This window comes from Melampsora larici-populina, assembly GCF_000204055.1.
Source record: "Melampsora larici-populina 98AG31 unplaced genomic scaffold MELLAscaffold_60, whole genome shotgun sequence".
NCBI lineage: Eukaryota > Fungi > Basidiomycota > Pucciniomycetes > Pucciniales > Melampsoraceae > Melampsora > Melampsora laricis-populina.
Window position 1 is genome coordinate 365,142 of NW_006768824.1, and position 22,806 is coordinate 387,947.

At 42.7% G+C, this 22,806-nt stretch overlaps 5 protein-coding genes across 5 annotated transcripts; 3 read left to right on the forward strand and 2 right to left on the reverse strand.

Moving 5' to 3' along the window:
* Positions 1–3,406: 3,406 nt before the first annotated feature.
* Positions 3,407–4,180, forward strand: MELLADRAFT_73224 (uncharacterized protein; the record flags this gene model as incomplete). Its single annotated transcript, XM_007416384.1, has 1 exon — positions 3,407–4,180. The coding sequence occupies one exon, from the start codon at positions 3,446–3,448 to the stop codon at positions 3,881–3,883; it is 438 nt and encodes a 145-aa protein (XP_007416446.1).
* Positions 4,181–7,750: 3,570 nt separating this feature from the next.
* On the forward strand, positions 7,751–8,566 carry MELLADRAFT_93736 (uncharacterized protein; the record flags this gene model as incomplete). The annotated part of the gene is made up of 3 exons (XM_007416385.1): positions 7,751–8,114; positions 8,200–8,289; positions 8,361–8,566. The coding sequence occupies 3 exons, from the start codon at positions 7,751–7,753 to the stop codon at positions 8,564–8,566; spliced, it is 660 nt and encodes a 219-aa protein (XP_007416447.1).
* A 413-nt stretch (positions 8,567–8,979) lies between these two features.
* On the forward strand, positions 8,980–12,793 carry MELLADRAFT_53837 (uncharacterized protein; the record flags this gene model as incomplete). Its single annotated transcript, XM_007416386.1, has 3 exons — positions 8,980–9,027; positions 12,018–12,248; positions 12,314–12,793. The coding sequence occupies 3 exons, from the start codon at positions 8,980–8,982 to the stop codon at positions 12,791–12,793; spliced, it is 759 nt and encodes a 252-aa protein (XP_007416448.1).
* Positions 12,794–16,087: 3,294 nt separating this feature from the next.
* Positions 16,088–18,176, reverse strand: MELLADRAFT_45503 (uncharacterized protein; the record flags this gene model as incomplete). Its single annotated transcript, XM_007416414.1, has 7 exons — positions 16,088–16,711; positions 16,788–16,936; positions 17,006–17,101; positions 17,196–17,306; positions 17,394–17,620; positions 17,812–18,064; positions 18,129–18,176. The coding sequence occupies 6 exons, from the start codon at positions 18,053–18,055 to the stop codon at positions 16,591–16,593; spliced, it is 948 nt and encodes a 315-aa protein (XP_007416476.1).
* An 824-nt stretch (positions 18,177–19,000) lies between these two features.
* On the reverse strand, positions 19,001–20,557 carry MELLADRAFT_67960 (uncharacterized protein; the record flags this gene model as incomplete). The annotated part of the gene is made up of 4 exons (XM_007416413.1): positions 19,001–19,131; positions 19,212–19,307; positions 19,376–20,121; positions 20,253–20,557. The coding sequence occupies 4 exons, from the start codon at positions 20,555–20,557 to the stop codon at positions 19,001–19,003; spliced, it is 1,278 nt and encodes a 425-aa protein (XP_007416475.1).
* Between the last annotated feature and the right edge of the window lie 2,249 nt (positions 20,558–22,806).

Consider the following 22,806-nt stretch of genomic DNA (forward strand, 5'->3'; position numbering starts at 1 on the left):
ACTCTCAAGTCGCCACGTCCTAGTAAACAACAAGCCAAGAAACCCACTCAGCGTAACAAACGCAAATCAGATTATGAACCTAAAGCGTCCAGCATGCATCCCCCCACTGAGATTCCGCCTGATGCATCAAGTCTTCCGGCTACTAGTACTGATAATTCTGTGACACTGAAGACAAAGGCAAAGCGAGGCCGCAAAGCTAAGCTGAAGCTGATTCCATCATCTCCGCACGACTCTTCGCCACGTCAATTGGAAACGCATGATCCTCCTTCACCAAAGCGGTCTATCGAGAAATCTGTGCCCTCCCCTGCCACGGGTCAACCTTCATCTCACGATGCACAATCTACATCGCAGTCCCTCCAGATCCCTTCTCCTTCTCGACACTCTGTATCGCCAGCTCCACCATCCCCTATTAATCCACCAAAAGATGTTGAGGATGACACTGTCAAAAGAATAGGAAAGGTTTGTACTTCTTTCCCGCTAAAATATTATGTTACAAATCCTCATTCGTGTTGCTAATCTGACCTACATTTCTGTAAAACAGGGAGATCAACCTCAACTACCCAAAGACAAGTCCAAATCCTCGTCCAAGACAACTGCACCCCTCGAAACTTCAAAGAATAAAGCCCTGCCGTCCAAGAAATTATCTCTTGCCGACCTCATCGCCTCAACTCGAGACAAAAAACCAGCTGCAGCTAGACGAGTCGGCTTACCACGTGAGGACCGTTTTCGATTACATCGACATATCAATCCTAATCCACATGTACAAAAACAAGTCAAGAAACCTAAACGCAAGAAAAGGAGAGGAGAGTATGATAGCGGCGAGGACTCATCGGGAGAAGAGAAGGATGAAGATGAAGATGAGGATGAAGTGAAGACAAACAAGAAGAAGATGAAGGTTGAAGAGGAGGATATTGCGGATGTGGATGTGGCAGAAGATATTGCTCACGATGAGGAGTATTAACCTATCCGTTAACACGCTGTCATAGACTTTTATCAGTGTCGAAGTGTGAGATGATTGTTTTCGAAATTCGCTTTGTGTATGTTTTCAGTTGAAAGTTTTACAATCTCATCATGATTCGGAAGAGATATAGATTGAGTAACTTGAGCGCAACATTCAATCTCTAGACTCTGCTACCTTTCAGTATTTATAATTTGTATTTGTTAATATATATGTTGTAAGTTATTCATATGTAAGGACGTTCAGGTAGCTTTGATAACGCAAGCTCATTTTAATTTCGTTTGTATACCACTTTGACTTGGATCCTCCTGAACATGTTTGGTGACATCCTTCCAACTTCCGTGATAAAATCTAATCTGGAAAGCTGGTGTTAAAGGTAGACAAAAATGTCAGAAAACCACCTCATAATCATCCCACCTGTAACAGTATAGTCTCATGGACTTCTTGGACTTGGTTTTGAGCATGAGGGAAACTGACAAGTCGGCAATTCTTTCTACTGGTCCTTGGAGGCTAGCATATGAGAATTACTTACATGGTAGCTCTGTGCAACACGGTATAAATCTTTACATCCTTACATATTATGACATAAACAGAATTGACATCTTGTGTCCATCAATAACCATGATAGATTCATGTACAGCTGTTCTTGAAAAGGTTGCTTTTCGAATAATTTTTTTGGGGCAGTTGAGGGCCGTTAGGGTCAGATTTTACTGGTTTTGTCTGTACACGTCACCAGTAATCGCAGGATCTGTTTGATCTGATATGTCATCTCAGCTCTATCCCACTCCACCACTTGGTTGGCTCCCTTTTTTCTCTCGATCTCCAGCTGCTCTTTGCTTTCTCAAGGCCTTAGAGCATCGGCACCGGTGACCCTGGACTGTCAACTAACGTAAGGTGTATTTGACAGTCCAGGGTCAGAATTCAGATTTCGCGAGGCACCAAGCAAACAAAGTCCCACCGTAGGCCAGCTGTCCGAGTCTTTCTGACAACCCCTCCAGGTCTCTCGGACTTCACCCTGAGGTTTTTCGGGGTCATCTGGAAGGCTTGTGTTGCACGGTTTGAGCAAGCGTGTAACACATTTCGGCCCAATCAATCCATTTTTTTCTATGAAATATCTTTATCATTGGTTTGGATGTGGTAATACGATCGATCAGTATGCGGGACTTATCAAGGTATAATGAGCTCTATGATTTGCCATGACCTTTGTGAGCAAAATGCAAGCACTGACTGAGAGAAAAAACCCCAGAGGCCTTCATGTTAAGCCCCACGGCCCCGTCCGTCTGTTGCCCCAGATGTTATAAAGAGGTTTAAGAGTGAGCATCCATTTGTTTGCTCTTTTCATTCACCCTACATTCTCTTGTAATCACCTTTATTCACCTTTCATTCCATTGATATCATTACCACCTGTTCGACCAACTGCATGCATCTCCCTTTTCCCTGATCCGAAAGTTTGCTAAGAACAAGTCTATCAACATCGATCCCCCTTACAACCACCCCAGCAGAATGAATCATACGACAGATGGTAGACCACCATCATCAGGTCAACGTACATGACTTATGACCATTATGTCGCAGTTGGACGTTCTTTGACCTTTTCAATCCATTCCAGAATTGCATCACAGTCACCATGATCAAAACCGCCAAGTCATCTCTTCTGATAGCCCAACCACAGGTCCACGTACGTTGCTAAATTAAGATGTGTTAGATTATGTTGTTTCTCATAAGGTCTAATTCCCCAATGCAGGTCCAGGTGGGGGGATGAATATGTATTGCGATGTAAACAATTTATTCAATTCACAAGGCTATCAGCAAATCTCGTATCAAGATCGTGACGAAGACTCTCTAAATGCTCATTCTCAGTACAGCAACAACCAACACAACAACCAACACTTGTATCGCGATCGACGCGAAGACTCCCTAGGTGCACATTCTCAGTACAGCAACAACCAGTTCCGCAATTTATCTCAATCATCTTCGAGTAATGGCTTCACTCAAAACTCTATAGCCTCCACTCCCACCTCCACCTCCATATCTCGTGCTCCAACCGCAACCTCTCGTGCTTCAACGCCTCGTACTGCAAACTCTCGTGCTTTGACCCGCGAACCTCCAACTCGCCAGTCAACCGTTGATACTGACGACAAACCAGGTTCCAAACAACGGACCAACTACTCCGACAAGGCGCTCTTGCAGTTGTGCACGTTGTGGCTTCATGTATCTCAAAACCCAATAATAGGTAGTGATCAACGTTGCCAGAAGTTTTGGGAGAAGATCACCGCACATTACAACCAGAATATGGACCATCTAAGCCAACGCTCCTTGAAATCTCTCCAGTCTCGCTGGTCAACTCTCAATACCAATATGTCTAAGTTTGCCAGCTGCGTCCAACAGATCAAGGGCCTCAAGGAGTCCGGAAAATCACATGAAGACCAGATGGCCAATGCTCTTGCTCTCTACAAACAGGATTGCAAAGGTATCCCCTTCAGAGAAATGAGTAGCTACAACTTCATTAAGAACGCTCCGAAATGGCAAGAAAATCCAGCTTACCTTGAACACACCGGGAACGGCAATTCTGTAGGATCCGACCTTGATGGTGTGGATCTCGCAAGTGACCTTGATGCCTTGCCTCGGATGGATAGGCCGACCGGGAACAAGAGCGCCAAGCGAGGCGCTGGAAAATCAGGACTGTCCGAAGAAATTGCTCCTAAAATGTTGGCTAATTCGAGTGAGGTTGCGCTATCTAGCCGAGAGTTGGCCAATCAGGGAAAAGAGGCTCAAGCAACTCTGCACAAGATGCTTGACTACTCTATCCTTTCGACCAATCTCTCCTCAAATGACGAGGAGGTACGCGCTGAGTTTGAAGCCGAGAGGGCCAATATCATTTGCAAGCAACGTGCCCGCAGGGCTGCCGAGTTAGGTCAATCATAGACCAAATGTTCCATATCATCCATTTCTTTTGTTTCTGTGTATAGTATTTTACATGTCTTTCATTTAGAATGTTCTAGTAGTCTTGTGCGCCTCTTAATGTCTTCATCTTGTCGATAGTGTCCAAAGTTTCGCAGTTTGTCATCTGAACATCTTATTTCATGTCTTTCATTCATACCGTTGGTTAGGTTACTTGTTAGTCTTTGTTTTTTTGGCTCCTCTAAATCGATTTTGATACCATGTTTAAGTCTCGTTTGGTCATGATCTTCAATGACACATCATTGACCACATATGTTCCCTTATCGAGACATTTGATCTCTTCATCCTCATAACTACGGCTCTAGCCACTGTGTGCGTAGATTTTTTGCTCAATTTGTTTTATTTCGAAATGACTGGATGTTGCCAACACGATTGACTGATGCGATCGACTGCGTCTGATGGTCATTATTCAAGGTATAAAGCAAGAGATGATGCCTCACATTCCTCCATCGTACTTACTCACATTTAATTGTCCAAAGATTTATCTAGATTCCAAATCTTCAACTTCGGAAATCCCAACTCCTTTGTACAAAGTCTATTGAAAGAACATCCTCGAGATTCTTTGTTACCAGTCATCTAGGCCTTGAAAAATCATAGTTACTTTGCATCATGCCGGCTCACATTTTATGCGATGATGTGGTACTTTGGGGTGTTAGGACTCAGGATGAGCCCCGAGACCCGCCAAATCGGGGATACCCGCGGGACAGCCCGTCGGGTTGGGGGGTTGTTCTGGCCTTCGAAGGGTCGCAGAACCGCGGGGATTATCGGGCCCGGGAGTCGTTCTGAGAGTCAAAAGAAAGTGACTCTCCTCGGGGAACCCGAGGAAAAATCAAGCTGTAAAAAGCGGATAAATACACGCTTGGGAGAGGTTGTGCTCAGCGGTTTCTGCCGGAAATAGCCGGGGACTCGGGGATCCCCGTAATTTCCCGGGGATTTGGTAGTTTGTCGGGGGTCAGGGTACGGGAGCCGGGCTTGACCTATGAGCCAGAAAAAGCTCGGGGAATACCGGGGTCGGTCCTCGTTCTGACTTTTGAAAAAAAGTCGGTGGGCCGGGCAGCCCAGTCCCCGGCATTCGGGGGTCGGGGCTCATCCTGAGTTAGGACCGAGGCGGAACACAAAGAAGGTGTGCCAATGATTCATTTTCCTTTTCTTAATGTTTCTTTCAGCTGACTCATTGGTAGAGTGTTTTATAGGTTCCAACTATGCGAGCCCAGAGGCGATGCGACCATCTCGATCAAAATTGGCTTGATTGCGTGTGGAAGAGTTCAAACGCCAGAAATCTTTGGCTAAGGAAGAACCCAAAAAAGAGTTGCGTGCGCAAAACAAGCAACGAGAACAACGCAGGATCTTGCGTGCTGCTCTTTATCAAGTGGCCACCTACAGAGGCCCCTACCTTCAAAACAAAGGTGACAAGAAGCGGGCTGCCCTCCTCATACGCAAGTATGATCTTGCTGCAGTGTGGCTCTCCAATTTCGCGCAAATAGATGATACTAAATGGGAATGGATGGACCGCCGTGTGGCAAGCCGGATGTACATTCAGTAGTGTCCTTCTCAACCACCAACTTGTTTTTCTACGTTCTGTTTTCAACTATCATTTCCTATATCAACCTTTGTTTGTCCTTCAACTTTTTTTTGCGGTATAAATCATCTCACTTTTCCTCTCGTGTGTACATATTGAATGGCCATTGTTATATTACATAAGTTGAAAAGTGGAAAATATATCTTGTCTAGTGTCCTATCACAAGTGAGAGTAAAGGCTAAAAAACCAAAGCACACAAAGAAGTATTATATACAAAAAAAATTATAAAATTATACACGAAGAAATATAGCACACCACTAGAACTCGTCAGACCCATCACTCGAACCCTCGTCACTACTATCAGATTTCATTCTCCATAGGTGCTCAATCAGGTCATCTCGTAAGGCATAGTGGCGATCCTGATTGCGATAAGCTTCACGGCCTCGCATGAATTGAGCAGCAAACCCAGGAGGGCGACGTAGAGGAGGAGGAGGGATCAAATCGTCATCTTCCAAAAACTCAAAGCCCGGATTACCTTGATTTTCAATGACCATGTTATGCAAAATTATACATGCATTCATGATCAAACACAGCGCGTACGGTTGCCACATCCTAGCAGCGCCTCTAATAATGTGCCAACGTGCTTGCAGGACTCCAAAGGCGCGTTCGACGTCCTTGCGAGTCGCCTCTTGAGCTAGGGCAAAATTCTAACAGTAAAGGGATTTGGATGTTAGCAATCAAGCGTGGATATCACAATGTGGAAAACAGTAAAGGACTGACCGACAGTTTAGGTGTGTCGGGAGCACTGTATGATTGGCTCAAGGTTGCCCACTTTGGATATATACCATCAGCAAGGTAATATCCGGTGTTGTAGTCTTTGCCGTTAACTTTGAAGTTGCAAGGGGGGCAGTTGCCTTGAGAGAGGTCGCGAAAAAGATTGGATCGCTCGAGGACGTTGATGTCGTTATTCGCTCCGGGTAAGCCAAAGAATGAGTGCCAGATCCATAGATCTCTGGTTGCAACAACTTCAAGAATAAGAGTAGGCTTGCCCGATTGGCCAGCAAAAGCTCCTGTAAGTGCTTTAGGACAGTTCTTCCACTGCCAGTGCATGCAGTCGAGTGAACCTAGCATTCCAGGAAATCCTCGTTCGGCATTTTCGGCTAGGATGCGCTGAGTATCTTCGTCGGTGGGTTTGCGTTGGTAATGGGGACCAAACAAGCGAATGATTCCGCTGCAAAACCTTAAGAGACACTCCCTGCCGGTGGATTCGGCAATTCGCAGGTATTCGCCCGATTGGTCTGAACTGGTTCCGTAAGCGAGTTGTCGTAAAGCACATGTAACCTTCTGGTGAGGTGAGTTTCCGGCTTTGCCTTGATACAGAAGAAAAGTGTATGATCAGAATCAAAACCGCTCAACCAGGGACAATGCAAGCTTACCTGTACAGTCATATCGTTGTGTAAAATACACATCATCATTTCCAAGAGCGGTCATGATGCGCAAGAACAAGGGACGGCTCATGCAGAAGCGACGACGGAAAAGACCCTCGCCATAGACAGGATTCGGGGCGAAGTAGTCTTTCATCAATTGAGCATGTCCGGTTTCTGGATCGCGAGGAAGATTAGGCGCTTTGCCGGGGTGAGAGCCACCCGGACTGGGTCGATTTTCTTCTTCCTCCAACAACAGGAGGTAGTTCAACATCTCTTGATTGAAGTTCGCAAGGTTGGCCAAATGCTGGGAACGTATGGATGCACCAATTGAATACTGGGCCAAGAATTTGACAAGATCTTTGCTCATGGATCTCATTATAGCGCTGAGGATGATAATAAAGTCAAATAAGCTAGGCAGAAGATATAAAGTTATAAAGGAAGTTTAGAGGAGTTTAAGAAGTTATATAAGCAAAGAAAGGGAAGGAAGTTTGAACAGGATATTGACGAGATAATTGGAAAAGAGAAACTGGAGCGAGGGGAGAGGGGAGGTATGGCCGACTTGTGATCTCTGCCTACATATAGGAACAGGCGGATGATTGGCTTTTATTGATTGTACACAGACAATTAGTAGGCCGTATCTCCCTGTGTGCTATGGATATGCAAAGCTCCTTGAACCTGCCTTCTTTGCTCGATCAATCGATCGATCGATATGAGTATATCCCTCATAAGCTCTCATATCACACGATATGATTATTTTGGACTCGGATGCCGTGCCGTGCGTAAGAACACGGAGCAAGGATTCCAGCCTGTTCCAGGCTGTCTGGTGCTAGGTGCACTTCCTGAAGGGAAAACACAACGTGTGAGACGTCACAAATACTGCCCTGTATGTCGGTTCAGGGTTCAGGCCCGGTGCCGATGCTCTTACTGTTCTTCAAGATGGGTCAAGAAGCCTGGACTCCAAACCAGCATTCAAATGCCTTTGGTCGCATACCAGTTCATTCCCAAACTAGCCGATTGTCAGCTACTTCGACCACCCCAAGCCGACAAGCTCCTTCCAACCAAAGCAGCTCAGCAATCGAAGCCAACATGGACACTGATAACGAGATTGAGATTGCAAATGCTAGCCAAGATTGCTTGATAAATCAACACTCAAACCTTCGTCAACAAATCCATATTGATCCATCCCATCGCGATTTGAATCAACGTCTCAATCCAACAGCAACCCATTTGGCATCAGGTCAAGCAAGAAGTATGTTCATATCTTCTTCACACTGGTCATAATCAGATTTTGTTTGTTCCAACTGACAATGATATCTTTTTATTCATTCATCCAGATGCAGCTCACTCGATCTACAAGGCCCGCGAAATCTGCCGTGAGAGCTTTGTACAGGCAGCAGCACAGGGCCGTGATAACTTTTGGAATGGTGAGCTGATCTTTCTTTCAAACCGTGTCTGTTTTTTGAATGAGCACTCACTCATTGTGTTTCATGTACAGATCATCGTGATCCCATGTTCTACCCTCGCGAGGAACCTGTTCGCAGCACTGGAAGCTTCAGCAGTGCTCTGGCCGACCCTCAACAATGTGGAGCTAGTGCGGCCTCCTTCAATTTGGATCGGGACGTCTTACTGCCCCCTCACCACCTCCGGAGCTTCGATTCATGCCCAATCAACATTCCACCAAGTCACAAGTCAAGATGGTGACTCTTCGAGTGTTTCATGAGGCGTATCTTTGGGGTCCAAAAGATAGGAACCGTACATTGACTCAAAGAGCTTCATCTAGAAGAGTCATTGAAAAGCCGGTATGGAACTGTGATAAAACTGAAAAGAACAATACTGGACCCAAGCACTACATAAAGTTTGACTTGAATCATTCATCTCCTCAAGCGGTCATAGATTTGATGGTGGAATCTCTCAACAAAGTACAAACCAATCTTGGTACCTATCTCAGCAACGTATCTCATCCCCAGTCAGTTTCTTGGCTTGGTGTCAGTCTTACACCAAAGTCCTTCTTCCGCGATCCGAAGTACAATCTCCGCAAAATCATTGAATGGAATCAATTCAAAAACTTATCTGACCATAACACTCAACCAAGCTCCGCTGGTCTTCTTGTTCAGATGGCAAATCCGGATCTTGATGTTGCTGCTGAACGTAGGAAAGAGAAAGTTGGTAGTTACATCAGCTTAGGGCTGTGACCCGGGGCCAACCCTGACCAACTGACACTGCCCGAGAGATATCTCAGAGCATACAAGGCCGGGCCCGGGGTCACAAAACCTAACTTGGTGGGGCTCACAAAGGCCCTGCGGGCAGCCCGGGCCGAGCCAACAATTTTTTCACCCCCAAACAAGCTTATCTAATATCAAATTAGATAAACTTTGTTCGGGTGGTGACATCACATAACATATCCCGAGATGCCCTCTGCACCTGTCACCCGCATATCGACGCAGATACACCGCCAATCAAGTGGTGTATCTACCCCATTGAGTCCTTCGACACACTCAGTTACCCCATCCGATTCTATCTCCGAAGTAGCCTCCGATACCTCCACCCTCATGCGAACTTCCTGGGTCTGGCAATATTTCCTCCAGAAAACCAACAAAACGGGGATTGCGAAGAACATATGTCAAGCAAAGGAAGGATTCATCGACGCAATGCCTCCCTCCGACACCAGTGACTCAGCAATCTGCAACATGGCCATGGCTGTCGACAAGAATTCGAGTACGAAATCTATGATTTGACACCTTTCTCGAGCTCATCATATCACCAAACCCATCGAAACCAAGCAACCCACACTGCCAGCCTTCTATATTGATGGCCAAATGAGGAGTGTAAGTCTCATCTTTCTTTTGCTTTTATTTCATCTTCCCACCTTATCTCTTTACCCTTCATCTCGTTTCCTTTTCACTTTTCCTTTTGATTCCTTTTCTCTTTTCCTTTATTTCTGTTATCTTTTTTTCAATATTTTTTTTGGATATTTTATTTATATCATTCTTATTTATTCACTCAGGTTAAACCCCTCAGCCGAGTCAATCTCGAAGAGGCTTTGATACGCTTGGTTGTCAATTGGGAACTTCCAGTCTCTGTTGTTGATGCTCCTGAATTTTGAGCTCTCTTCTCAATGGTTAATCCGGCTTCTTTTTCACTTTTATCCAAACGAACTGTGATCTCCGACGGCATTGTGGACAGTTTTTGAACGACTCGCGCGGTCATTTCTAACTTACTTTCTTCTGTTCAACATATTTCCATCACCTGTGATGGATGGACATCTCCCAGCAATCTCGCTATGCTGGGGGTTACTGCTCATTGGATCACTGATACTTTTGAAATGTGAGGAATCACTTTGGCCATAAAGCCTATCAACGGTCCTCACACTGGTTTGAATCTTGCGACTTTACTTCTGAAGATCTTGGACGACTTTGGAATCACCCAACGTCTTTACTGCATCATGGCTGACAATGCCTCCAATAACACCACCGTGGGTCAAGCACTTTCCTCGATGATTCCCCACTTTGACTCGACCCAACACCTCCATGGGTGTGTAGCTCACGTTATTAACCTTGTTGCGAAGGCTGGCATCTCTGTTTTTGATCGCAAGTCGGCCCCAGCTCCAATTAACGCTCTGGATCCTTTGATTCCTCAAGATCAGTCTCTTGTGCCCTTGTTCATCGAACCTACCTCACATTTGGAGATAATGTCAATCCTCACTCGAATCCGCGCTTTTCACACTCGCATCAAACACAGCAGTCAACTCAAGATGGCCCTTGACCAAGCTGTCTCGAGTTGTGCTGTCTTGAAACGAAAAGTCGGTTTGGTACATGAAGTGTCTACTCGTTGGTCGTCAACACATGATTCTCTTGAACGATTTGTGTACCTTAGAGTTGTTTTAGAATATCAAATCAACTGTAACCCTGCACTTGAGGCTTACAAACTCGAAGACAAAGAATGGGACTTGGTGGAAGATTTGGTTCATTTTTTATCCCCTCTTGCTCATGTCACTCGGGAAATCGGGAGTCATCAACATCCTACTTTCTCTCGTGTCATGCCAGACTATCAATGGCTAGTTGAAAGGCTCGAAAAGGTGAGCTACTTTGATTTCCATCTCTTTCATGAATCTTTCATTATTATTAACGTTTATGATTCATTACTTCTTTTACAGGCCTGGGCCGACTCTGAATGCAAAGAACTCAAAGTCGCAATCATGCCTATGATCAAAAAAATTATTCAGTATCAAGAAGCTGCCCAGAAGAAGGCGGTGTATATCTGTTCTGCAATCCTTGACCCCCGCCTTAAACTTACCGCTGTGAAAGGACAAACTCTCGAGTCTCTTGGTTGGGGATCCAAAGATTTGGTCGAATACTTTACTGATCAAGCCCGTCAATTTAAACCTCCTCATGATCCTGAGATCGAAATTGTCAAAAACGAGGAAATTATCAATCCCGATCGACCTCAACACTTTATCAAACGCCGCAAGATGGTTCCAATTGAACACGAGGTCACCAAATATCTAACCGCTCCTCAAGAAGATGAAATTTGCAATCCCCTCAGCTACTGGGAACTTTGCCAACCTCATTGGCCTAACCTGGGACGCATGGCCAAGGCGATGCTTGCAGTTCCCGCCACCAGTGCACCTACTGAGCGTGCTTTTTCTAATGCTCTGAGAGTCACGAGTGACCACAGAGCGTCTTTCACTCCCCTAAATCTTGAAGCTCAAGTATGTCTCAAGAGCTGGAAGCAGGAATTAGGAAAATGATCTTTTTGTTTTCTCAAATTAGTTCAGATGGTTACTTTTATGTTTTTTTTCAATTCTCCAAGTAGCTCTGATTGTTATTTTACATTACAATTATGCTCCAGTTTTATTTTTTAAATAGCTTGATTTACATCTCAAGTAGTTATCTGGCTTTATACGATTATGCCATTTAGTCTCTATAGTCGAATAACTTGTGTTCTAAGTGAGTATCAAATTTGTTACTCTTTGATTTTTGAAATGAAACCACGAGACACGAGTCCCTTTTCCCCTGCCTAACCCTGCCCTGACTCAGGGCCAAATTCCTGGCCCTGCCCTGACTGAGCCGACCTCATTTTGAGACCCCTCGGGTTACAACAAGGCCGGACCTGGCCCCGCGGCCGGCCCCGAGATCGCAGGTCCGGGCCACAGCCCTACATCAGCTCATGGAATACTCAACAAGCCGTTGTCAATAATCAGCCCAGTGGTTCAGCAACCGCTGAATTGACTGCATCTGGAAATTTACCGTTGAATGTCACTATCAAGTTAAAAAATATTCTTACCAAGAATGGATCTGAACAATTCCGATTCAGAGATCCTCAAGAGTCTAAGAAATGGTCTCATATGACTCCTCGCAAGATCAAAATATGGGTTGATGCAATTGTAAGTTATATCATGTTAAGATCACTTTGGTCACAGTTGTGCTGATGAGACTCCAAAATCATCAGATACTAGCTCGTCAAGAAGGTCGCACCAATGTCAATTTATGGACTCCTCCTAAGTTACCAGCTTTCAAGACCTTCCTCAATGGACAGCTTCCTCCAGGGTATCTCGAGTTTCCAGACAATCCCCCACCGGTTGGATTCATGGCTGCTGCTCCTGCACCTCTGCCACAACAACCAATCCCATCAGCTACCCCAGCTCAACTACACAATGACCGTATCTATCAACGCAGATACTCTGGAGATATGGAAGACTTTCTCAATTATGCTGAATTTCCTGAAAGCGATCATACTTTGAGGACAAAGTTAAGCAAGGCTCATTACACTTGTTGGAGTGATCTCAAGCCAAGTGATGATATGAACAGTCAAGAATTAAAAATGATTGGCATAGCTCAAGGTGATGCAAACCATCTCCTTGCAAGTGCAGTTTGGTACGAGGGATTTTTACTTGCAAAGCTTGCAAAGATTGATGCGCAACAGCTTTGATTGATTTCTTTTTTCTTTTTTTCACTCTGTATTGCAATCTGTGATTGTTTTCTCTGTATATTCTCTCTTCTGTTCCTTATCATGATCTCCTTTGATAGCACACCATGTTTTATTTTGATGATCTGCTTTGAGCAATTGTTTTTTTCATTTTCTTCTTTTGTGGTCTGCTTTGATCAATTGTTATTGTGCTTTTTTTCTTTTCAATGTTATTCTTTGTGATAGTCTCATTTCAATCTTCCACTATGTATTTTTAACCCCGAACTGTTCTGCAATGCTCGCTTTGTTTGTGATATGTGAAATAAAAAAATGTATTGTTCTTTGAATAATCAAAGCAGTCTGAATTGTTGAACACCAGTTGGTTGATGAGCAACTTTCTTGTTGAGGAAGTTTCATTCAAAAAAATCAAGTCAACTCAACAACGGACTTGTCAAATCATGAAAAAGTTCAGGATGGGAACTGTTGGAAAGCTGCATTCAATGTTCAAATTATGATTGCATCAAAAAAGTCTGAATAAGGAAACTGTAATAAGAATTACAATTGACAAAGTTGGAAAACAATAATAAGAACTACCATAACAATTCAAATGAAATAGACACAATCTCTCTTTGTTAATTCTTCTATAAATCATGTTTCTTTTTGCAAATTTTCCTGTTAACCTACTCAAAAATCAAAAGAATTGGTTAGTTTTGCCTCATTAACTATTTTTTGTCATATGGTTCAAGGAAGGAAAGACTTACCGTGATAATGCTCAAATAACTTTGCATCAATCTCAATATATGGATCCGGAATAGAGGCTATGGATGAGTTTGGGAGTGAGTGCTTCCTCAGCATGACGATAAATGACCTCCGCTTCCTCTTCTGATGACATATTTTCTTGAAGATCACCACTTCTTTTGAGTCAAGATTTGATGATATCGAAAGCCTTCTCAATTGGATTGTACTCTGGGCCGTATGCAGGCAGGTAAAGTATACGTACACCAAACTGCTCGCAAAGGTTGCGAACCATTCCACCATGATGAATGGGTGCGTTATCCAAGACAAGCACACTGTTTGCGGCTGGGTAAGGGTTCATCATGGGAAGCTGATATAAAAAACATAGTCAATCAGTTTATATTTAAAGACAGAGTAGATGAGCTGTGGTACTCACCACATGATGCGACAAATAATCCTCCAAATCATCCCAAAGGATTGAACCCTCCTGAACGATCATCCCAAGACAGCCACTCAAAGAGATGGCGGGTAGTAAAGAAAATTTTCTTGATTGTAAAGTACGAGGGAGGTGTCTGGTTTGTTGACCCCGTGGTGCACGAGCTTTTGATTGGTAAAGCCTACGCGCTTGAACTGAACTCTTGTCTATCCAAACACATGTCAGCTCAAAGTTGAATAAGAACAAGATGATGATCAGTATGCTTTCTTGATGTGCAATCTTTGAGTCATGAATAAATACATTCAAGACTATGGTTTGTTCAATTCTACCAAAACCAGTGAGGTTACACACCGGTTGTAAACCTCACTGGTTCCCAAGCTGATCAAAGCTCTGCACCAGTCAGAGGTCAATCAAACTTGTTGATGGAATATGAACTCATCCGGTCATCTTGAAGTGCATTTATTCACAACTCTAGGATCACACATCAAGAAAGCGACCTCTCAAATAGAAGGAAGGCTTACCTACAAAGACAAGGGCTTTCTTGATGTGCAATCTTTGAGTCATGAATAAATACATTCAAGACTATGGTTTGTTCAATTCTACCAAAACCAGTGAGGTTACACACCAGTTGTAAACCTCACTGGTTCCCAAGCTGATCAAAGCTCTGCACCAGTCAGAGGTCAATCGAACTTGTTGATGGAATATGAACTCATCCGGTCATCTTGAAGTGCATTTATTCACGACTCTAGGATCACACATCAAGAAAGCAAGCTCTCAAATAGAAGGAAAGCTTACCTATGAAGACAAGGCACAACAGATCAATTCCTCCGACTTCATATATATACTGGCCTACTTCTTCTGAATCTTGATTTGGGTGGACGGTCTTTGCCACCTTCAAGGTTAGACCCAGACGATCACGAACCTCGCAAGCTAAAGTGGGAACCGAGATATCAATACCTCTTTCGATCGTAAGTTTGTGTGCAATCTCGTCAAGATAAAGTGTTGGCTCTGTATCAATGGCGTCTTCAATAAATCTATGGTGATCATTTGATAGGATAGTCGGCCTTCCACGAGGATTGTAGAATTTGGGATTTGAAATGACTTGCCGAGTGTCTTGGAATAAATTGAGCCATTGAGTCAATGAATCAGGTGATATATCCAGTCCAAGGTCGTGATTGATCATTTCAAGTGTCTCATCGCGAAGAGCCTTGCAAATGATGATGAACTTGACATCGGCCGAGTAAAACACAAAGGGCATTACAGGAAAAGAAACACTGTGGAAGAAAAAGAAATGGCATCAGCAAAAGAAAGAAGAACAAATGGAAATTGGAATTGGGACTGACAAGATTCTTGATTAGTCTAGAGAAGGGTAGCCTTGAGAACACGCAAAAACAAGAGCCGGGTGAATGGAAGTCGATGTTGATGACTGAATACAATCCAGAAGTGGTTGATCGAGGTTGAGAATCAAAACCGATGAAAGAGATCGAGATTGGGTTCTGATGGGTTTCCTGGCACAGAAGGATCCTGCGGTCACTGGTGACGTGTACAGACAAAACCAGTAAAATCTGACCCTAACGCCCCTAAACCGCCCAAAAAAAAAATCAAAAAGCAACCTTTTCAAGAACGGCTGTATGCATCCTAATTGCCAAAGGTCTCCTACTTGTGAATCATGCTTCCCTTCTTTGTTTGTGTTCCATAACTTGCTAGTACTACACTGCCATCATAATTCCCTTGGTGGACATCATATCAGGTGTCTTTTGAAAGCAGTCTTGAGATGATAGTGGCACAAAGTAGTGATCCAACTTGCCAAGGCATTATTTATGATGAGTAAGGAAAAACCCTTGAATGATTACTCAATCTCCAACACAATCCTGCTCTACCAATCATGATCAAAATCTACCAGATTTAGCTCAAGAAATCATGCAGTGAATTTTGCTATAGTATGTAAATCTAAGGGCGCATTCACTTAAGGAATTTCTGACCAGAATTTTTTTAATGCAAAAATGAAACATGCTCCACCAAATAGACGCTCTAAATTTTGCAGAATGTGATTTCTCACCAGAAATTGCTCAAGTGAACATGCCCTAAATCAACCCCCCAAATTCTCTGTAAACAAGAAATTGACAACATGAAGAAAAAATTGTTGTAAGTTCCCACAAAACAAATCAGTTGCATTCAATGATAAAAGGCACAATAAAAATTAAGGTGATTGTTCACATAAATCAAAATCACCACAAGTTGTGGTCTTCATCTAAACTTCAAGTTTTGTTTGTAGTATGTAGTAGTAAGAGTAAAGAAAAAGAATCATCCCCTCTGACTACTACAAAGACTAAACATAGCTCTTTTATCAAATCAATCAATCAGGAAAAAAGGAAAAACTACTTTTCAAAATGAATTAGTAATGCTCCATGACAAACTAATACTTGAAAAAACAGTATACCTTAAAAAAAGGTCAAAAAACCAAAAAAAAGAGAAGATGTGATAAAATAAAGAAATCAAAAACGGAAGAAACAATAAAAGAAATCGAGAAGATAGGATATAAGCACGATGCTCATCAAACAAATTGACGACGTTATTGATTGGTGGACTAAAACTACTAAAGGCTCAAAGACCAACCGAAAAAAAAGGAATGACTAATGTGCTTAGGTTTTCATGCCCCATTCTGTTGTGCTTTACTTGCGCTTGATTCTTTGAGGGCCAAGAGTTGTTTGCTTCGAAAGGCTTCGTAATGAATTTGAGCAGTGGTCTCAATCAAATCTTGCAAGTGAGTTCTAATCACCATTAAAGTGATAGAAGGATCAGTCAATTGAACTTGGAAAGGATTCAAGATCATTTTATGATACGTACCGTGTCAGGAAATTCCTCAAATAGTTGAACTCGCAGTGTTGCTCATTTTCAACATTGATCACTCCCCACCGATTCTTTCGACCTCTCACTGGTTTTCCGTCAACCATCACATTTCTTTCTGAACCAACAACAGCAAATGGAATCATGTTCTACATATCACAAAGACTGATTCTCAGCAAGCGAGAACCTAACGGATTCGAGACAAAAAAAACACTTACTCGAATTGCTTCGTTCAGTTGCATTTCTTCCGTATCGTGATCATCGCTGTCGAATGGGTACAATCGGATATTGTGGTAATGAAGTTCATCGCGTATCTGCCATGGATTGTTATCAGAATCTGACACTGGTTGCATATCCTCATGCATGCCTATATTAGACAAAGGCATATACCCAAAACTTTCAACTCACTCTGACTTTGAATGCTTCCCGTTCTTCTAATGTCAAACTATCAGACTTTGCAATGACTGGGACGACGTTAACCACCTCGCTTAATTTTTTCATCACAATGATGTCGATAGGCTATCGAACCAATCACATCGATCAGCAAGATCTCCCCTTACAAACCTACAAAGTTGTCGAGAAACTGAAATAAAACTGATGAAGTACCTTGAGAGTATGACCAGTCGGTGAAATGAAGTAGAGACAACAATGAATACGAGTGTCTTGAATGTAACGGTCTCGCATAGCAGTGAGTTCTTTTCGTAGGTAAGCTGAATGTTGGTCTTTAATATACTTGATGATCGGCTCCCAGCATCCGTCGTTGTTTACAAGATCACCATAGCCAGGTGTATCGACAATGTTCAAGCGTAGCTTCACGTTGTTTTCCACCACAACTGTATCACGTAGAGATATGCAAGATCAAAGTTCTGTCAGTACGGAGCAACGTTCATGAAGTATTTGTGGTCCTAAACAACTCCTTCCGAGTTATCGATCATAAGATTCTAACATCTTAGGATGTGAAAGCTCAGATTCATGATATGGGAAGAAAGTCCGCTGAAGTTTCTGAAGAGACAGAGTCACTGACTATGGCTGACGGCCTGGATCTCTGTAGTTTGTCGAATGACCTCTTCAGTGTCCATTCGGCCCTTGGAGTCGATCAAATGACTAGCAAAGATAGTGTTAATCAGGGTTGATTTTCCAAGTCCAGTCTGACCGACGACCATCACATTGAATTGAAAGCCACGTTTCAGTAACTTGTGTTCGATTTGACGAGTGATGGAATCAAATCCAACGTATGAATTAAGCCTTGTAACTGAATCGTCTGCCATGTTATGTATCTGAAGAGACGAGAAGAGAATTAGCTTTTGAAGTCTAATGAGTCAAAAGGAACTATAGACCAACCGTTCGAAGTAAAGCTGGATCGAGGGTTGAGTTGTTGTGATACAGTTGATGGTAGGTCGATTGCAGTTGAGATTAGGCTCACCCAAACTCAAAGACTCAGATTGGACGGGGACGGGGCCAACTCCCGAGAGTTTTCAAAATTAACTCGAGGTTCACTCATCATCAGAAATCTTTCAAAGTCTCCATAAGGCTCCGTCTTTTTTACATAGTTTTGGGTGATACCTAACATGCCACGTCGTCTCTTGGACCTGCACTTGAAAAATAAAACCGTAGTTTGATGGTCCACATATGAGTTCAGATCACGTAAACCGTACAAGAGGTGCTCCTGGTATTCTTTTTTGGCCAACAGTGGTGTGCTATAGACTAGTTGAAACCCTTTTTGTGATGCATCTTACGGCTGTGATGAGTTGACGAGATTCAAGAGAGCCCATGACTCGAGAGCTATACATAAACATTTGAGTTTGTCATGTCCATCTGCCTCATCACAATCTCAATGTATGTTTCTACTGCATCTTGAAACCCCAAGTCATTGCTACCAGTTTTGAGTACAAAAGAACATTGATAGCAAGGCTATAATAAAATTTATTTAAACAATCAGAGATAAGAGTAGATCATGATATAGATCCATATAAATTTAAGTATTACAAGAAACTTCAATTGCAATTTGCAATGATAGAATGAATCAAACACAATTTGTTCTAGAAGATGGTAAACTGGCATACAACTTTGAACTCACTCTACAATTTCATCCTTCTCCTAGGTGGTGATTGCTCAATTAGGATACACATTCTGTCCCATCTTACATCCACTTAATAATGCAACAAAAACATAAAACTCAAACAGAACCATTAAATCATCATGAGAGTATACCTTCATTCAGCCACAAATAATGAAGATTTTCCAAATCCAGTTCCACAACAAAGTGTGACCACTCCAATCTCTTTGTTTGTTCTTCGAAGTTCATGAATCAATGAGGCTACCAACCTACCACCAGTGGCACCCACTATTTTAAACAAAATCAGATCATCTCAATCTCAGAACCAAACAAAAAACAAAAAGGAAACTGATCGAATGAAGGCTTACATGGATGTCCAATGGCAATTGCACCTCCTTTTGGGTTCACCTTTTTCTCATCTAGTTGAAGATGATCGATTGTCATTAAAGCCTGAGAAGCAAAAGCTATGAAATGGATCAAATCGATCATCAGTTTCACGCTCATCAATACTACAACAATGGAATCAACTTACCCTCATTTAATTCAAAAATATCGATATCCTTCACACTCAATCCAAATCGATTCAACAACACTGGAGTTGAAAAAGCTGGTCCAACACCCATGATATTAGGAGGTACGCCAACGACAGAACTACCGACGAATCTGCCTAAAGGCTTTAGTCCAAGTCCTTCAGCTTGTTCTCGTCGCATTAAAGTGATTGCAGAAGCACCATCACTAATCTGTGAAGAGTTTCCAGCTGTACTGGTGCCATCTGATTTAAAAGCAGGTTTAAGACTTGTAAGTTTGTCAAGTGTAAGAGTTGATCGGATCCCTTCATCATCTTTGATAAACTTTTTGATAGATTCTTTGGATGGTTGAGCCGATTCTTTATCGAGGGGATAAAAATCGACTTCGATTGGTACGATTTCGTCTTTGAATCGACCTTCTTCGAGTGCTTTTTGAGCTTTAGAATGACTAGCTAGAGCAAATGCATCTTGTCTGTCTCTTGTAATATTATAAGTAGATGCCACAGCTTCACTAGTAAGACCCATGGGCATGATACAGTCTCTTGCTTCTTTGATAGGTGATTCACGTAGACGTGGTGATAAGTCTGCAGGAATAGCTCGAGTTCCATAGTTTTTAGTCATTGATTCTGTACCAGCTGCAATTCCACAGCTGATGGCGCCCGTTGCGATGGATCCAGCAATATCAGTGATGGCCTGTAAGGATGAAGAACACTGGCGATTGACGGTTTTGAAGGTGGTCTGATAAGGAAATCTGGATCAAATCCAGTCGATCGGTATACATAGTCGTAAGTTGAAGTTAAGGATCAAAAGACATGAATCAGCACAGACATCGTTCAAAGCAGAAACTAAGATGGTTTTGCCCATCAGAAATTGCTCATGTACCCAGCATGTAAAGCCGCCAATCGACCACTTTTAGCTCCACCAAGTTCCATCAAGACCGTACCCACCGCAATATCTTCGATAAGAGGTTTTTGATTGGATTCTAAGTCAGTTTTGAAATCCAATTTGAATTCGTTCTCAAGTCGAGATTTAGTAGCTGATAATACATGCGCTAATAATTCCTCTGGATATGTATCTTTCAAAGCACCTTTGTAAGCCCGACCGATTGGTGTTCTAAGAGCCGTGAGGATAACAATATCGTTTGGAGACTTTTGCAGAACTTTCTTGAGACCGGAACGTACAGACATTTTCGATCGATGGTGAGTTCAATGCACAGTTTACGACTGAGATTCAAGTTGAAGTCGATGTGGTTTGTTTTCAAGAGGAAATTACACATAGCACTGGACAGCCCCAAAGGAGTTTACTCTCAGAACTATAAACCTCAACATCACATCACGACAACAAGGTTAGAGATGTTCGTTAAAGGTCTGATGAGCCTTAAACGTTTAATTTTGCTGAGCTCAGATGGAGGTACATATATTGTGCTCAGCCACCAAGACTGACAACTTTACACTTCCAAAAGTTAGTCATCACTTACTCACTGAAAGAAGCCTTACAAGATTCAGCTGGGACGATGAAGCCTTTGTTATGGTGTGGTATTTATAATCATGAGATGTGATTTTGGCAAGAGAGGTACAGCTATTCCAGGAATTAATGTCACCCCCCCTTGTTTTTTTTTTGTTTTTTTTAGCCGGAGAAAAAAAAATCTCAGCCGGGGGAGAAGAAACTTGATATGAATTGTAAATAAAGCTGGGTGTGGCAAAGTAAGACATACACTTACATAGTCCATCCGGATGAAGCTCCCCTTTCATCTTTTTATTCGGCCCCATCCTAGATTCCGTGCCACCAACTCCACCACAATCATCATCGATTCACCCTTCAGCTTTAATCCGTAAACAAAGATCATGCCACCTCACCGGCGCCCCTGCAAATATGATCCAGGTATCAAGGTTCTGGCCATCCAGTACTTCCGTGAAGGGAAGACCATCAAGAAAGTCCAACATAAATTACGAAGTCCAGTGACACGTCGAACCCTTCAACGTTGGAAAGTTCTCTATGAACGTACACAGTCAGTTGTACGGGACCCAAGGACTTACGAGACTCTAGGTCGTTCCTCAACCTTTACAGATGAAGATCTTGAGTTTATGTTAGAGCTTCTTGAAGCAGATCCAGCCTTGTATTTGGACGAGTATCGTGATGAGATGTATCGAACTACCGGTGTCTGGGTTTGCCTTCAGACCATTGCAACCGATCTCAAAACCCGGCTCCAGATGACCCGGAAGAAATCGAGGACTGTCAATCCAAATCAAAGCGCAACCAAACGAGCACAATTTTTATATAAAATGGGAGCTTTGAGACCTGATATGCTCGTTTTTTTGGGTAAGTTACCTTTTAGTTGATGACATTGAAACCTGTAGTTTCGCTGAACAAATCTATCTTGATTTTTCTTCAGATGAATGTGCAGTTGATGAGCAATATATGAGAAGACCTTATGGACGAGCTAAAAAGGGTTATCGTACACGAAGAGTCCAATGGAGCCGAAGAGGCAAACGATATTCCCTCCTCCCGGCAATATTTGAGCAAGGTGTGTTGGCAGCTGACTGCCAAGAGGGGGGTTATGATTGAAGAGACTTCGAACACTTTCTTAAACACCAATTGGTAAGTTATGCTTTCAACTTCATCTATTGCACAATTTCCTTACTTAGACTTGGTTCCCAGTTTCCGTGATGAACAGTTATCCAAATGCCAAATCGGTCCTGGTCATGGATAATTGCAGTATTCACAAGGGTGGACGAATTGATGAGCTCGCCGAGGAACGTGGCATTCGTATAATGTACTTACCACCTTACTCACCAGATTTCAATCCAATCGAGAAAGCCTTTGGGATCTTCAAATCGAACTTGCGACGTTCCCAATGTCTTGCTCAGGCTCATCCGGATGAAAAAATCGATACCATTTTGAACAGCGTTTGGGAGATCTTTACACCCCACCTCATGTATCGGCTTTTTGTAGCTTGCGGGTACTGGATATAACCAGCTTGGGAGTCTATCATACTGTAAAGTTTATCATACGATCATATTAGAAACTCTCAATACAAATACTCAATCTGTTTTTGATCAATTTCATCATTCGATTATCTTGTCTATGACCGATTGTGTCTTTGTAATGTATTGATCTCGGTCATCGATTAAGCTCCTCTTGTAATCGATCAATTTTTTCTAAGAATCTCATTGCACAGAGTTTTTTCTCAGCAACAACAGTGTCTGTTGAAATCAATTTACTGTTCTCATCTCTGGTCGTGTTTTTTATCTCGTGTTTTGATTGAACTTGTTTGTGGGTTGTATGGATCTCATTGTCCGACTCAGCTCATCTTGTTATTGACCCCTTGTTTATCATCGATTGTTTTAGTAATCTCAATGTCCTTTGAGTCTGTGAATGTTCGCACTTTGGATCAATCTCGATTTCTTATCTAGCTCGTTTCGTGATTGATCTACCT